This window comes from Carettochelys insculpta, chromosome 1, assembly GCF_033958435.1.
Source record: "Carettochelys insculpta isolate YL-2023 chromosome 1, ASM3395843v1, whole genome shotgun sequence".
Classification (NCBI taxonomy): domain Eukaryota; kingdom Metazoa; phylum Chordata; order Testudines; family Carettochelyidae; genus Carettochelys; species Carettochelys insculpta.
Window position 1 is genome coordinate 25,992,141 of NC_134137.1, and position 16,140 is coordinate 26,008,280.

The 16,140-nt window shown below is 44.5% G+C and overlaps 1 protein-coding gene across 1 annotated transcript in view; it reads right to left on the minus strand.

Moving 5' to 3' along the window:
* SYTL2 (synaptotagmin like 2) overlaps window positions 1-16,140 on the minus strand; it is a 90,528-nt gene that overhangs the window by 54,078 nt on the left and 20,310 nt on the right. The window contains exon 2 of the mRNA XM_074983692.1: window positions 13,080-13,543. Coding sequence (XP_074839793.1) covers window positions 13,080-13,180 — 101 coding nt within the window. The 5' untranslated portion in view covers window positions 13,181-13,543. The remainder of the gene's footprint in view (window positions 1-13,079; window positions 13,544-16,140) is intronic.

The following is a 16,140-nucleotide window of genomic DNA, read 5'->3' on the forward strand; positions in this document are numbered from 1 at the left end:
GAAATGAAAGGAAGAGTGTTAGGAAAATGGTGGTGAGAAGTGGCAATATAATCTACACACCCATGACCCTGAAATTAGAAGGACCGCAGGGAGGGTCAGAGTGTTATACAGATGCATTTGTCTAAATATCATTGCTATATTTGGGCTAACAGGATGTGAGCATTTAAATATTCTAAACGAAAGCAGATGTAATGGCCAGCCCCTCATGGGATGCAGAAGAGCCATGGTGCCGCCACCTGTCTTGAAGTAACCTTCTACATTGGTTCCCAGCATTTTTGAGATAGGGATACATTCTGACAATTCAGTAAGACTGTGACCGAAGACAATTCAAAACCGGGGGGTGGAGAGGAAGGAGGTTCTGCCCTGGGAAAAATGCACACCCCCACCCCCAAATAGCCGCTGCCTCCTCTGAGCAGCTCCTCCCAGCCCTCCTACTCCCTTCCCCCACCTGCAGTGCAGGGGCCCTGCAGCACTGAAATAAGACACAGTTTAATTGGTTTAATGGCCAGATCCCTCCTGCCAGCCATTAAAACAATTAAACTGAGTTCCATTTCAGGGCTGCAGGGCAGGGATTGGGAGCCAGAATAGTAAGTGGCAGCAGCCACAAATGGCTCCTTAAAGAACCACCTGCAGCCTGTAGCTGCCCAGCCAACAACTCTTAGAAAATCTAATGGAGACTCATGTTTGCATCCCGACCTGTAGATCGGGAACCACTGCTCTAGAAACACTCAGGGTACTATAGCTGAGGCCAGAATTGTACATATTATAGTCTCTAACACCTGGTTGATCCAGATACATACAGTCCAGCTAGCTTCAGCACTATGCTCCTGCCATGATACCAGACATTCTTCCCATGCTCCCACCTCTGTGACACTTCTCCCAGCTGCCACAGACTCCACCCAGTTGTGGGAAAAAGAGCAGCAGTCTATTCTTGCTCCTGTCCTCAACCAACCCCTCTCCATCCAGGCAGTTCATCACACAAGCAATAGAGGTTTTTATGCTAGATTTTTCTCCTTCTCCCTTACGTTTCACAACTCACCACCTGAGATCAGCCATTCCTCAAGACAGGGAAGTATGCTCCCCACCACCCCACCCCTTTTTTTAATCTGTATAGCACATGGGGGCTCTAACAACAAATGGCACTTCTGGTCACTTCTGTAATATAAATGCATAGCTAAATTCATCAGCAAAATGGCACTGGCTCATGTAACAGCATTCTATGTCTCAAAGCTATTAGATTCAGTCCTTTCTGCACCAGACCCCACTAGCTCTTTTCTTGTATGATAAAGAATCCTGACAGATCAAACCTATTTGCAGTTCAATCACTGGCAGGGTGTTAGCTTCTGGTCAAGACTACAATGCCTCTTAGCTAGATCAGGCCTTTACCTGCTGTTGGACCTGCAGTTCTAGCACCAACATAGAATACGTTACATCGAGCACTGCACCTTTAAATTAAAAAAATAGACTTTAACCATGCTTTTAACAATGTTCATAAGACCCTTCTTTCTAGGTCGCCTGCCTGCCCTATACTCCCATAATTCTTTAACTTTAATATTGCTTTCACCCTCACCACTTTCCATTTTAGCTGATCTAATACTTTCACTTTTGCTCACCAGGACTTCCACTCCCTTCATTTGGCTTCAGAGGGGCAGCCATTTAAGTCTGTACCTTCAACAAACTTCGGCTTGAATAAAACATCTTTACTGGTTAACCCATGACAAAGGCAATTTCCCCACCTTTGATATTCAATTTTCTGCATCACATGCTAAAAATGAGACACATCCAGTCTGATTTAATTTGCTGCATTAGTCCTACTAATGACTGGTAACTTTGTATTTTGCTGCTATATATACCTTGGATTCTGTAAATTTCCACTCTAGCATCTGATGAAGTGGGTTTTACCCCAAAAGCTAGTGACCTAACAAATGTATTAGTCCTTAAGGTGGCACAGTACTACTTGTTGCTCAGTCAGCTTGTTAATTCTACCAAAGAGCCAGCAGACAAGAAACCTTAGGAGCACGATAATATATGCACCCAGGCTTCCCCCGCTCCAAGTCAGGAAAAAAAAAAAAAAAAAAGATGAATACCTCACTTAAAAGCTTCTAGGATAAACTGTCCACTGTTGACTCAGCCACTCTGCATGGAAAAGTTGTTCCTCAGTGGCAGCTGCCATAATCATGGTTGTGAATCCTTTAAATTGCTATATGGACAAGTTCTGGAGTTCTGCTATAACCAGTGATGGTATTATCTGCTCTCTGTACGTATTCAGTGTTATATGCGCTAACTTTAAAGTTCCAAACAAATTTATCGGTGCTTGACTGTTCTACATATTCTACTATTTTATTTCCATTAGCATTGCCACACTGCACTGGAAGAATGAGATTGAGCCTATCCTGGATCACCCATGGTCAAAAGAATTGTTAAATTCTGACTGCAGAAACTGTTGCCACTGAGGCCTGAGCCAGAGAGTATCTAGACCGACTGTTGGATTTTGGGTTTAGGTTGCTGAGCTTGGCAGTTAGGAAACAAACAGTAATACAGCTTCATGCATAGACTGAATAGTTTTGTTCTGGACCCACTGAATTGCCAATTACCATGCCACCCGCTGCTGCATTTCACTGACAATTTTCAGAAGGAAACTACATCTTAGTGGTAAGAGTTTGTGCTGGGCTGCCCCTATTGCATCAAGCTTTACAGTCCAGCTCATTAAAACTAGGGAAAAAAAAGGAAGGATACAAAAAGGATAGGAAAAAATTTTAGAGGCGATTTAAAAAACACAAACAAACCACACACGTTAAGAGATAACCTGTTAAGTAACTAGGGAAATATCAGCACAGGGTGGAGTGAATGAAATCGCTCATGACAACTAGATTAAAACCACTCGGGCAAACAAAACATTTCACTTTGAGAGCACATTACACGCAGACCTACACTGAACTGATATGCAACACCAGTGCTAGCTCACACACACATTCTCTCATTGTGCAGAGTCACATCACTGTACAGTAAATACCACACAGTAGGCATCCTTCAGTCTGCATAGACTATGGATCGTGCCCTTTAAAGTTTCAATTGAGGACTTCATTTACAGCGTCTATTGTGACTATGAAGACCCACACGAGAGTGACAATCCTTGCTGCATCTCTTGCACATGTAGTGGGTGTCTGGCAAGTCCTTAGTGTGCTTTCTGTGCGCTCGCTTCTCCTCTGCTAGCTGTCTGATCTTCAACTCGCCCTTCTGAAGGCCCTTGTGTAACCCCTGCCTCCATCTGCTGCGGTCATATGCTAGTTCTTCCCGGTTGTCCAGCTCGATGTCTACCTCTCTGAGGTCTCTCTTGCAGACATCTTTGTAGCACAACTGGGGGCGTTCGGGAGGTCTTTTGCCAGAGGCTAGCTCACCATACAGGATGTCTTTTGGAATCCTTCCATCATTCATCCTGTGGACGTGGACAAGCCAGCGGAGTCGACGCTGCCTGAGGAGGGTGTGCATGGTTGGGATTTCAGCTTGCTCGAGAACGGCGGTGTTGGTCACTCTGTCCTTCCATGATATTCCAAGGATGTGCCCGAGGCAGCGCAAGTGGAAGACGTTCAGCCTCTTTTCCTGGTGGGCATACAGGGTCCAAGTCTCGCTGCCATAAAGTAGGGTGCTGAGGATGCAGGCTCTGTAGACTTGCATTTTGGTGTGAGTGTACAGCTTGTTGTTATTCCACACTCTCTTGCTGAGTCTGGACAGAGTTGTGGCTGCTTTTCCCATCCTCCTATTTAGCTCAGTGTCCAACGACAGGGTGTCAGTGATGGTGGACCCGAGGTAAACGAACTCGTGGACGACCTCTAACGTATAGTTGTCAATGCTGATTGATGGGGATTCAGCAACATCCTGACCGAGTACATTTGTCTTCTTTAGGCTGATGGTAAGCCCAAAGTCCTTGCACGCTTTGCAGAACTGATGCAGCAGTTTTTGAAGCTGGTCTTCTGTGTGAGACACTACAGCAGCATCGTCTGCGAACAGCATGTCTCTGATGAGGACTTCTCGCACCTTAGACTTAGCTTTCAGCCTTGCAAGGTTAAACAGTTTCCCATCAGATCTTGTGTGCAGCAAGATGCCCTCTGTTGAAGATCCAAAGGCGTGCTTCAGGAGGAGTGCGAAGAAGATCCCAAACAATGTCGGAGCAAGCACGCATCCTTGTTTGATGCCGCTCCTGATTCTGAAAGCATCCGATAATGCGCTGTCATATTGGATGGTTCCTCTCATGCCTTCGTGGAACAACTGGATCATCTTGAGTAACCGTGGAGGACAGCCTATCTTATGGAGCAGTTTGAACAGTCCATCCCTGCTGACCAAGTCAAAGGCCTTGGTTAGGTCGATGAAGGCTATGTAGAGTGGCTCTCTCTGCTCCCTGCACTTCTCCTGCAGCTGCCTTAGAGAGAAGACCATGTCAACGGTAGACCTGTCTGTGCGGAATCCGCACTGCAATTCGGGGTACACCCTCTCAGCAATCTTCTGGAGTCTGCCAAGGATGACGCGAGCGAACAGTTTACCAGTGACGCTTAGGAGGGAGATTCCACGGTAGTTGTTGCAGTCGCTTCTGTCTCCTTTGTTCTTACACAACGTTACAATGTTAGCGTCGCGCATATCCTGTGGAACCTCACCCTCTTTCCAGCACAGGTACAGTAGCTCATGTAGGGGTTCCAGGAGTGTGTCTGCAGCACATTTGATTACCTCTGGTGGTATACCATCCTGACCAGGGGCCTTTCCTGCTGCAATGCTGTCGATGGCTCTCTTCAGTTCAGCCACAGTTGGTTCTTGATCCAGTTCGTCCATTACTGGTAGGAGCTCGACGGCATCGAGGGCTGCGTCAACCCCAACGTTCTCGCGTGAGTACAGCTCGTAGTAGTGCTCAACCCAGTGCTCCATCTGTTTGGCTTCGTCAGCAATGACTTCATCAGATTTGGATTTCAGAGGTGCCATCTTGTTCTGGGTGGGTCCTAATGCCTTCCTCATACCACACAAGTCACTGGCCAACTAACTCCCTCCCTGTTACATGGTTTTCACCTTGAGAAGTGCACCATCCCACAACTCCTCTAGTCAACCATCTTGAATAACACTTGCCACAGGTTACCTCTGTCCCAAACTCCATTCCTAGATATACCTGCTTCAGCAATCTTCCCCTGTGCATCCAACCCACAGGGCCCACAAACTCATGTTTCCTTCACCCGATCTTCTTTAGGATCTCAGTTCAGCTATAAATCCCGGTGATTACTTCTGTATTAGTCATGTGTGAGGTATAGGTAAATATATAGCTACTCCCTGTACTCTTTCAATTCAAGGGCAGAAATATTTATGTCTTGTTCCTTTAAGGTCCATGTCTCACACACACGGCAAGATGTTCACGAACAGAGACTGCCCAAGACAGAGAACTTTCTGGCTGAAGAAGAAGAAGAAAGGTTTCAGACCCAAAAGAGGTATGGTGGGCCAAATATTCAATCCTCCAGCGTCAGCAAAAAAGTGCTGAAGAATAGAGAAAGTGATCCATGCTTTTGTGGATTTAACTAGGCACTCCATAACTTGTGGCCCAAACCTCTGTGGGTACTTCTGTGGCTGGGCGGAGCTGATGAAAATGTGATGATGTTGATAAATGCTAGTAGCCCTCTACAAAACGATTTTTGCTTGTTAGTTATCCTGAGGTAGTGAGACAGGACATCTAGGCAGAACACCCAACTGTACAGCAAGCCCCAGTTGCAGGGGATTCTCCATGCTATCCTAGTCCTGTTTTCACTGACTGATGCACTAAGCACTGCTGAATGAGTCACTATTACAGCAGATCCTACATGTGAGAGCCAAGTGAACAGTAATATTTTCATCATGTGCATGGCCCTAGGTCTCATTTACTGCACACTCTTTAAATCTTGAAGACAGAATTATTAATTTTCTCATTGGCTTTTCTATGGCACTCATCACTATGGTATCCGAGTGCTTTACAAACAAATGTATTTACTTCCATGGGCAAATGCCAACCTGAACACAATCCCTTGTGATAAGGTTTTCCTTCTAAGTCCCTACCTTTTCTCCCCTGCACCCTTCCAGAGGCATGCATCACCAGGATTAGAGCTAGTGGTGCAAAGGAACAAAAATACACTGCAGTATTCCCTTTAAGCTGAGCTCTTGGGTGGCCACCCAGGAGAGATTCAGGTGGTGTGCAGCTGACTGGCAGAGCACCCCTAGCCAGCATCATGTGCTTATGTTGTTGGTGCACATCTGCAAATGCCTTGTTGCACACAAAATTCATTCCACACATGGACAGAAAAAAATTAAAGGGAACACTGGTGTCCTATGATATGAAGGAGTGGTGTTATCCCTATTTTACAGATGGGGAAATGGAGGCTGAGAGATTAAGTATCAACTAACTTTTGGGTGCCCAATTTGAAACTCTTGGGAATCAGTTTCTTACAGAGTAGCTATCTTTATATAAAGGGTACATCATACATTCAAATCACAGAACTCAGGGTCTTCAGTTGCTGTTGCGAGGGCTCAATGCGAGGATATCAAGTTGGGCACCCACAAAAAGGCACCCACGCAGTTTGTGGCCAACTGCAAACATTGTGACTTGTCATTTAAAGTGCTCTCTATTGCATGTCATGCTATGTATCCCTTACACACCATCCTCCATATCCCAAGTGTGACTGCATTTCAGTTGTACTGTACGTACTTCATTTGTTGAGAGCTTAGGGCTCTAGTGGGATGAAAGTTACTATAGGCACAGCCACATCTAGCACACAACTGGCTGTTAACATGGTGCATTTCAGTCTTTCACTAGTCAGCACTCTCCCTACACACTGCGCTCCAACCCTGCAACTTCAATATGAAGAATCTAACCTGTTGGAGCAATGGAATACAGAGTTAGTGACAGGAAGGCTGGGACAAGAGAGCCAATCTTATAAAGGTTCTGAGCATCATGAACTCTCAGTGAAAATTATGGAGACAGTTGAGATTGCAAGATACTTAGCAGAATAAAATTGTTTTTTTTTTCTCCCCCGCCCCAAGAGCCCTTAGGATTGCACCACACCAAGATTAATATTAAAGGACTTGGCCCTGACATACTGTACAGCGGGTGGTGGTTGCAAGCTGAGTGCCTGTCACACCAGAATTTCCATACCATTAGTCACCCTCTCAATGTACAGAAGGAATAAACAAATAAGAGCAGAAGTCACGAGAACATCTCCTGTGGTTCCAAGCACGGGTGGCAGGTTTGTAGAATGTCTGGTGGTGCCACGAATGAGTAATGCCCACACACCCCACCTGGCCAAGGCTCTGGGAGGGAGTTTGGATGTGGGAGGGGAGCACGCTCAGAGAGTTTGGGTGCAGGAGGGGACTGGGGTACTGCGTCTGGGACAGAGTTTCGGTGATGGATGCAGTCTCTGGGCTGGGGCAGGGGTTGGGGTGCAGACTCTAGGAGGGAGTTGAGGTATGGAGTGTAGGTTCTGGCTGGGTCAGAGGATGGAAGTGCAAAAGGGATATGGCACTTACCAAAGGTGGCTCCTGTAAGAGACCTGCACCCCAAACTGGCAGCAGTCATTATGAAGAGAGATTTCCATTTGCTGCTGCTTGCAGGCATCACCCCCACCTTCCACTGGCTGCAGGGATGCTTAGGGCTGGAACAGTGCACAGAAATACACAATCCCCTGTCCTGGTGCTGCAAGGACATGCCAGCAGCCGCTTCTGGATTCAGAAGTGGCGCAGAGCAGATAGTCTGGAAGCTGCTTTAATCCCACTGTACCATCAGCAGTGGTCCTTGCCAAGCCCTTTCACATTACTTGGGGGGTGGCAGGCAAGAGATCTGATCCCCAACTTCGGTGGAGCCAAACACCCATGTTCTTATATTGGTGGAGCACTTGCACCATGGGGCTATAGACATCCCTGCCCCCAATTCCATGGGCTTCTGCTGAGGTGGACAAGCACATAGCCAGAACAGGGCATCCAAACATTTTGCAGCTCCAGACACCATGGTGCCAATGGTCAGTCACTCCACCACACATTAGCTCATCCAATCACAGTCTAGAACTTAAGACACAGCATATTTTAGTTGTATGTTACGCTCTGCGGATGGATGCCTGGGCTATATTTATGATGAACCACGAAATAGCAAGGAGTCGTCAAGCATTGCAGGCAATCCTAGGAAATCCAGAGCTCTGTCCTTAACCCACCTTCCCGTCAGACATGGGAGCTCATGCTATGTGGCGACTACACTTGTCTCACTTCTATCCCTAGCCAGAACAGGGAACAGCTGAGACAGAGTTCAAATTTTACTCCCAAATTTGTTTCTTCTGAGGGGGTTAAATTCTTTTTATTTCCTTCTTTCCCATTCCCCAGCAATATTATATTTAGAGAGCAGAATCCAGTCTTTGGAGAGTTCACTCAGAGCTCTCACTGAGCTCACAACTCCATGCTCCAAGCCCCCATGCCAGTGTGGTTGGGACAAATGTGCCTGTGCCCCAGCTCCAAATGGAGTGAGGAAGGGAAGCCAGGGGACACCTCACACACTCGGACAAGGTGGGAGGGGCGACAGCTTTCCACGTCCTGAATCTCAGCACCCACATGGGTGGAAGCACGACCGCCACTCCCCACACACACCTTGCTTCAGAAGGGGCGCTGGAGTGGGGGAAGCACCCACTGCACTCTTTAATGTGTTTTCAGCCAGCAGAGAAAGAGCTGCAAGAGGGGCTCAAGTGTCTGCAGTGCCACTGTGCTGGCTGGGGGGAAGGCAGGAAGGAGAGGAGATGAGATCACTCATCTTACCCAAAGGTACAGAAGTACAGCAAGCATGTACACCGAGTATGTGTGAGGTGGGAAGGGATCATGGGGGAAACACAGGCCAGCCTGCTAATTACCACCTTACTCTTCTCCCCGGGTAGCCTCAGTCCCAGCCAGCAACAGTTGGAGCTGCTAGAAGAGATCAGCTGTGCAGACAGGGTGTTAGGGAATTTTACAGTCTTTTTTTTTTTTTTCTTTTTTTAAAAAAGGGAGCTCAGAGCTGAGAAGTGCTTTTCACTATCAATATACAGATCCTGGATAGACTAATTGCTATCATAGATCTTTCAGAGTGTAGATTCTCTCTCCAAGACCACAAATATCATGTGAAATATAAAACCGTCAATATAAAAATGCAAGTATACACCCAACAAGCACCACTCAGCACCTTGTCAAAGTGTAATGTTTAGTGGACATTGTTCATCTCATCTCTTCAGGGACTTCTACCTCTGAAGGTCGCACAGCCATGAAGCAATAGTTAGCTGGAGACCAAGACCGAGCAGTTATTTACAAAAGGAAGAATCTGAAGTCTGTCTTGGGTCGTCATCTATGTAGGTAACTGAAGGCACAAGCTTCCAGTTTCCTCATTCTGACTTCTGAGAAACCAGTTTCATAATGAGGATATAAAAAACTTACCTGCAGTGAAACATGCCACCTGACACTACTGGATACATTATTCTATTGTCACTCTCATGAAAGCTCACTATCTCAAACGGGCAAAAACAAAAACACTGGAAGCTTATCTGGCATAGTCAGATCACTAGAAACAGCAGTATGTTGGACTTGCAGTTCTTGTGACTGCTGGTTTCCCCATGGTGGTGCCCCTGGGCAAACCCCACCATGAACACATCCAATCCTTCATCTTTCTGTTTTCATTCCAACTCCTCTTTCCCCCCACCTGACAAGGCATGCATCACACAAAACCACCCCAGGATTAGTGCAGATGTGTCCAAAGCACAAATCAGACAAACACCCTTGTTTCCCTAATTCACTGCTTGCAAAAGCAAGACCCATTTCTGAAGCAACAGGGAGAATTCTATGGTTAAGTTTCCCCCTTCAAGTACCATTAAGAACTGGACTTTCAAGAACAACTTGCTAGGAATGTCTTCTAGAACAGCTTTAAAATTCAGCCCTACTGCAAAGTTTCTCATGCCAAGCCTTTTTCACCAAAAGTACTGGTTTGCCCTTACTTTATTGCAATATACGGACACAGATTGTTTGATACTGTACAACCCAAATCTTTGCAGAGTAACTGGTGACTGAGGCAGTAGACCAGCAATTATGGCAGCACTGTTCTGCTGAAGAGAGGTTCAAGGTAACAGGCTGCCATGTCACCCCCTATTTGAGATGCACACTCAGAAAGTTTCTCAAGAAAGATGCCCTGGTAAAAGAGCAGCATCCATTAGCATCATTAGAGAGTGTTTAAATAAAATGTGGGTATCTGAAGAACATGAACTATTGGAAAGAGCTGGAGTCTGAGACACCAGCTGCATTTAAGAACACTTCAAGAATGAAATTCAAATTCCACTTCATTAAATGCAAATGAAAAAAGTTATGTTCATAAAACATGCCAATTTTTCAGATTTTTAAATCTCCATTCCATTTTACTGGGAATCATAGCATCCAAACTGACTTGGATAGTCATAACAATGGCTATACTGGGAGAGACCAAAGTATCCCGTCTTCCAAGAGTGGACAATGCCAGATGCCCAAGAGGTAGTGAACAGAACAGGCAATCATCGAGTGATCCCTCTCTTGTCGTCCATTTGTGGCCTCTGACAAGAAAAGGCTAGGGACACCATTCCTACCCATCCTGGTCAGTCAATACAGTTTGTACACAAGCAATTCTTCTATCACAAAGGAAATTAAGGGCTGATCTACATGCTCATTTCAACCACAGATGTACTCATTAGAGCTGTCGATTAACAGTAGTTGTCTCATGCCATTAACTACTAAAATAATCATGGATTAATTATGGTTTTAATCACACTGTTAAACAGAGTACCAATTAAAATGTATTGAATATTTTCAGATATTTTGCACATTTTCAAATGTTTATTGACTGAGATGATAAAAATGAATGTGTTGGTTTGCACTGGCTCAGGTCATTATCGAGAAGAACCACCTGGTTATCAGCACATCCTCTGGAATAACGGTTGAAGCATGAAGGGGCATATGCAGGCCCATATACAGAAACTTTGGTGGGTGCTTTTTTGGTGAATGTGGACTAACCCCTCCCACCCCAAAAGTGGGCCCTGTCCTTCTCCCCCACAACCCAGTGCCCCTTTCAGCCTAGCCCTGCCCCAGCATCCCTGCTACCCTAATCTTCTTCCCTCTCCACCTGCCCTGCATGAGGGCATCTTGGCTGCTGCACACCCAGGGCTCTCCTAGCTGCCCCCAGCCTCATGCATGCACTGGGGTCAACTGACGGCATATGCAGGGCTGGGTAGCAGTGTTCCCCCTCTAAGATTTTCCATTCTTGTATGAGTTGAATTTTCTTTTGGGCAGGTTAAAATTTCCTACATGTAACACCAGTACTGAGGTAGTATGTGGATGTGCACCACCAGTACAAACAAAAACCTAGATATAAAAGTCCATAGGCATGGTAGAAAATACATTAAAATAAGGGATAATTATCAAGAAGCACATAAATCAAATCAAATAAAAGAAAACAAACTGTATTCTTGGAATACCTGTGTTATTCTTTCTAACAACTCAATCTAGTGAGCACACCAAAATGCATATTATCCACACATAGCCCAGCTTTAAGATATTACAAATACTCCAAAAAATATGAGAGGGAGTATAGGAGGCTTGGGGGAGCATGCAGCATGTGGGTGCAGGAGTCAGGGTTCAGTATATGAAGTGGTCAGGGTATGGGTCTGGAGTGTGTAGGGGTGCAGAAGTTAGAACTGGGTACTGGGACATCAAGTTGCTGGAATCAAGGTTGGGGTGCATGAGGGGCTTAGGGCAAGGTACTAGGGTGGGGGGTATAGGGGGCAGGGAGTGGGGGTAAGGTACAGTGTGTCTGGGGGCACTCCATGGTGAGAGTTTGGGGGGAAGGGGAGAGGAGGCGATCCTCTGCAACTGCTACTGACACTGCCTCATGGCAGTCCCCGACCAGACTGGTCAGGGAGGGGGACCATGGGTCAGGGTGGGATGGATTGGAATAGGGTTAATTGACCGTGGATGGGATGGGGGAGAACACACGCCTCGCATAGGGGCTTCATATGAGCCTTTGGGGCATCTTGTGATGCTGGCTATAATGCCATGTGGGTGCCTGTTATCACATTCAGGTGACATTGCCAACAAGAAGCCAGCAGCATTATCGCCTGTAAATATAAAGAGATTTGTCTGTCTGAGCAACTGGCTGAACAAGAAAAAGGACTAAGGGAACATTTCTATTGTTCTGTTTTTGCATGCATTATTCTACATTTGTAAGTACAACTCATGATAAAGAGATTGCACTCCAGTACCTGTCATGGGAGAATTTAAATATTTGTAATAAAAATAAATATAAAGTAAGCATTGTATATTTTGTATCCTGTGTTGTAATTAAAGTCACTATATTTGAAAACATAGAATGGATCCACAAATATTTAAATGGTATTATATTATTGTTTAACAATGTGATTAATCACAATTAATACCCCTAATACTTAACAGTTTGGGTGGCAGCTACAGTCATTACAAAGTTTGTTTACACTGGCACATCTTCCTCCCACTTAAAACCAGGATAAGCAGAGTCCATGCAAACTGTGGACTAAAGCAACACTGCCCGTCTATGCTTTGGGCTTGTGTTTGTGCATCTGGACCCTCATGGCTGTAGCCACAGGATCTCACAGTTTAGGAAAGGCCTAAGAATGAACTTCCTACACATTGAACCTCTCTAATCCAGCACCCTTGAGACCTGACTGGTGTCAGACGAGAGACTTTGCTAGACTACGGGAGGGCAATATTGTCTAGCAGCATTACCAACAATTCTTTTGCTTACTTGTCTTTAGAAGCCATTTAGGCATAATTTACAGATTAAAAGCAGCATAGAACAGCGAGACCCAGGACTGGTGGCTGGAAACAAACTTTGAGGATATGGGAAATTTTGCCACACCCATGATAAGTGATCCAGCTGACTAAAATCATGGCAGATTACAGATGAGCAGGTTGTAAACAGGTTGAACCTCTCTAATCCAGAACACTCATCTCCCTTGCAAGCAGGCAGCTGCCTCCTGCACTAGCCAAAGACTCTGTGGGCTGGAATCATTTTGGTCTCTTACCTGACTCTCTCCTCTTCGCTTTTCTTTAGTTCTGCATCCCGTTCGAGCACCTTCATTATTGCCCCTTGTTCCTCTTCTGTTAGGAAGCTTAGGTCAATCATCTTGTTAAAGATTTAAAAGAAGCCTAGAGAATCTGCCAAGTCCTGCTGGGGACAGACCTTCTAGCTAATGGTGCAAAAAAAAAAAGACAAAAATCCCAGATCTGTGGGACTCACGAAGCACTCCAACCCTTGGGATTGAGCTACAGTTAATGGGACAAAAAGCCCTGAAGGTTTTTTTCTTGTAGGAGAAAATGCTTCTTTGGGCCAGATGCTCTCTGAATAGAGTGCTGCATTCCTGATTATTCAGATCATATGCATGTTCAGCAAAGGTGCCAGTCTCTCAGCTCTGCTTTCGATAGTAAGGATTCATTGACCAAGCATATGCTGTTAACCCAGCTGGGAGCGGCTGTAGTCAGACATCACCTACAAAAGACAGAAAAAGAAGACTAAGTTTTAGCATTACAAAGCAGAGAAGTAGATTTATTTGAATAGCTCATCACAAGATCTCCAGTATGACAAAAAAAATCCACTTTGCAAAATGATCACTTCAAGTCAAACCTGTTTTTCAAGCTTATAACAAAACGGTCATTAGAATGTATTTCTATCTAACGCCAAAACTCACATATTGGAAGACAGAGAATCAACTCCAAGCGGATCTTAAGTGTACAAATCACAAGAAAAGGAGAACTAAAAAAAATTAATGATATAAGGAAACAAAAATCAATCATAACAACATCACTGCTGACTTTAACGTGAGATGCCATGGTTAAATTGCTTGTCAAGTATGGAACGGGAGTCAGAAACAGGGTCCAATTTCACGCTTCCTACATGATCTTGAGCAAGTCCAGGAGATTTGAGTAGCCATTCACTGCTTGCAAAGATTCTAAGATCAAAGAGGCAGTCAAGTTGGGCAGACCAAACAGTATTGCTAACTCCAAGCATTCAAATACTATGACTCAGGAACCCAAAAAAATCATGAGTTTCGAAAAACACATTTATAGCAGAGGAAGACTTTTTTACTTTCTGGTTTTTGAACCTCAGATACCCTTCAATAATGTTTTCAAGTCCTTCTCTGAAGCTTTGAGTTCTTTTAAAAAAAACCACACGCAACACTTTTGGTTTCGAAATGAAAGGTAAGCTACGTGACTCCAGGACAGTCTGAGGCTTTAGGTAAAATAAGGGGAATCAACAGGAAAGTTTCTCACATTGATGCCCTGCAGTGAAGACATTGCTGCCACTTGACCTAAAGTATGATGACTCCAACTATGTTTTTCATGCAGCTAGAGTCACATACCTTAGGTCAACATTGCCCCCAAGGTAGACCATCTGTACTACAATCTTTTTGTAGTGTTTATAGAGCACCAAGCACATTGGGTCATTGGCCCATGACAGGGGCTTCTAGATACTACCAGAACACAAATAATAAATGTTAACCAGGTCAAAGGACCACTGTATTATAAACAGGAACCCCAGACTGTTAAGTACTAGGGCTATTAATTGTAATTAATCACATTGTTAAACAATAACAGAATACCACAAACATTTGTGGCTGCCTTCTGTTGTCAAATGTATTGGATTTTAATTAAAAAACAGGAACGGATGGATCTTATAGTCCTGACAGCCCTATCTTTAAAATCAGAATATTGCTACTTATCTAGTTCATAGGGATGTGGTACAAATAGGCTAGCATTTGTACCGTACTTTGGAGGTGTGAAGTGCTATATAGACACCAAGTATGAAGAGCTAACATGAGTGTTAAGAAGTGCAGCACGGTATCAGCATTAATTTAACATCAGTTTCTACAGGATTTTACTTTAACTTGAAAACCAAAATGTTAGACTGTATAATTATGAAGAAAGCCTCCCAGGTTTTACTGAGATAGCAATGACTGACAGGTGTATTAACTTCCCAGCCTCTCTCCAAGGGTGTGGTCAAAATACTGCCATTTAATGCCTATATAATTGCCCAATGACTTCTCTGAGAGTTCCTCCTGAACAACAGGGTCAAGTTGCAGGTATGCCAAAACTAAACTTGTTACAGTAAATGTTTTCTACTACACGTGTGAGCCAGTGCTTCTACCAGATGGTGTCAGAACTGCTCATATACATGAGCATATACTGCTAGTGACCACTCTCCCTGGGCTCAAGTGGTACCGGTCTGTGTCTGCAGAGCAGGGGCATCACAGTTCCATTCCGTCTACCATAATGGAGTGCTGAATACCACAGTGCATTAACTGCTAGCTTGCCACGTATCTTTTACAATATTGTTCCACTGTTTTTTATTAATGCATTTATCACCTCACATAATAGAATATGATCAAGGCACCACCTGTTCCCCTCCATTACTAATGAAGGCATATGGAATTTTTAAAAAAGCAAAAATGAACATGGGATCTGTCATCATTTGAATCCCAATTATCTTACATCCATAAAGTACAGCTTGAAGTGATGAATGCAGATTTATTTCTGTTCATTTCAAACATGTCTCCAGCCTCTAGGTCAGAGACAACCAGGACAGAGGACAACTGGAGAATGGTTTGCTTGCAGGATAATTCCTGACACCTGAGACTAAACACTAGCCAGACACACAACCCAGGAAGGAATGAAGATAAAGGGCAAAAGAGATGGCACTGGTAGAGAGCCTACTCTCCAGCCACAACTGGTCATGCTAATGTACTTAGAAATAGGGAAATAAATTGGAAGACCAGTGGAAAAAAACCTCACATTATCCAGACAAGTCTCAAACTATCAAGAAATTGGAAGTCAATTGGCCTCCTCCCTTGGGACAACTGCCTTTATTGGAGGACAGAGTCATTATGAGTTTGTGCCTCTCCCATCTTCTTATACAAACATCTGGCAGGCAGAACTGCCAAATCTGTCATGATATAATCAAATCAGTCATATGACTGATCAACAAGTTTGCTCGCTCTGACAACCTAATCTAGAAACAGCTGAAACAAGAGATTAAAGCAAGATAAACATGTTAGCAATAAACAGGAAAACTTTATCTCAGTAGAAAAC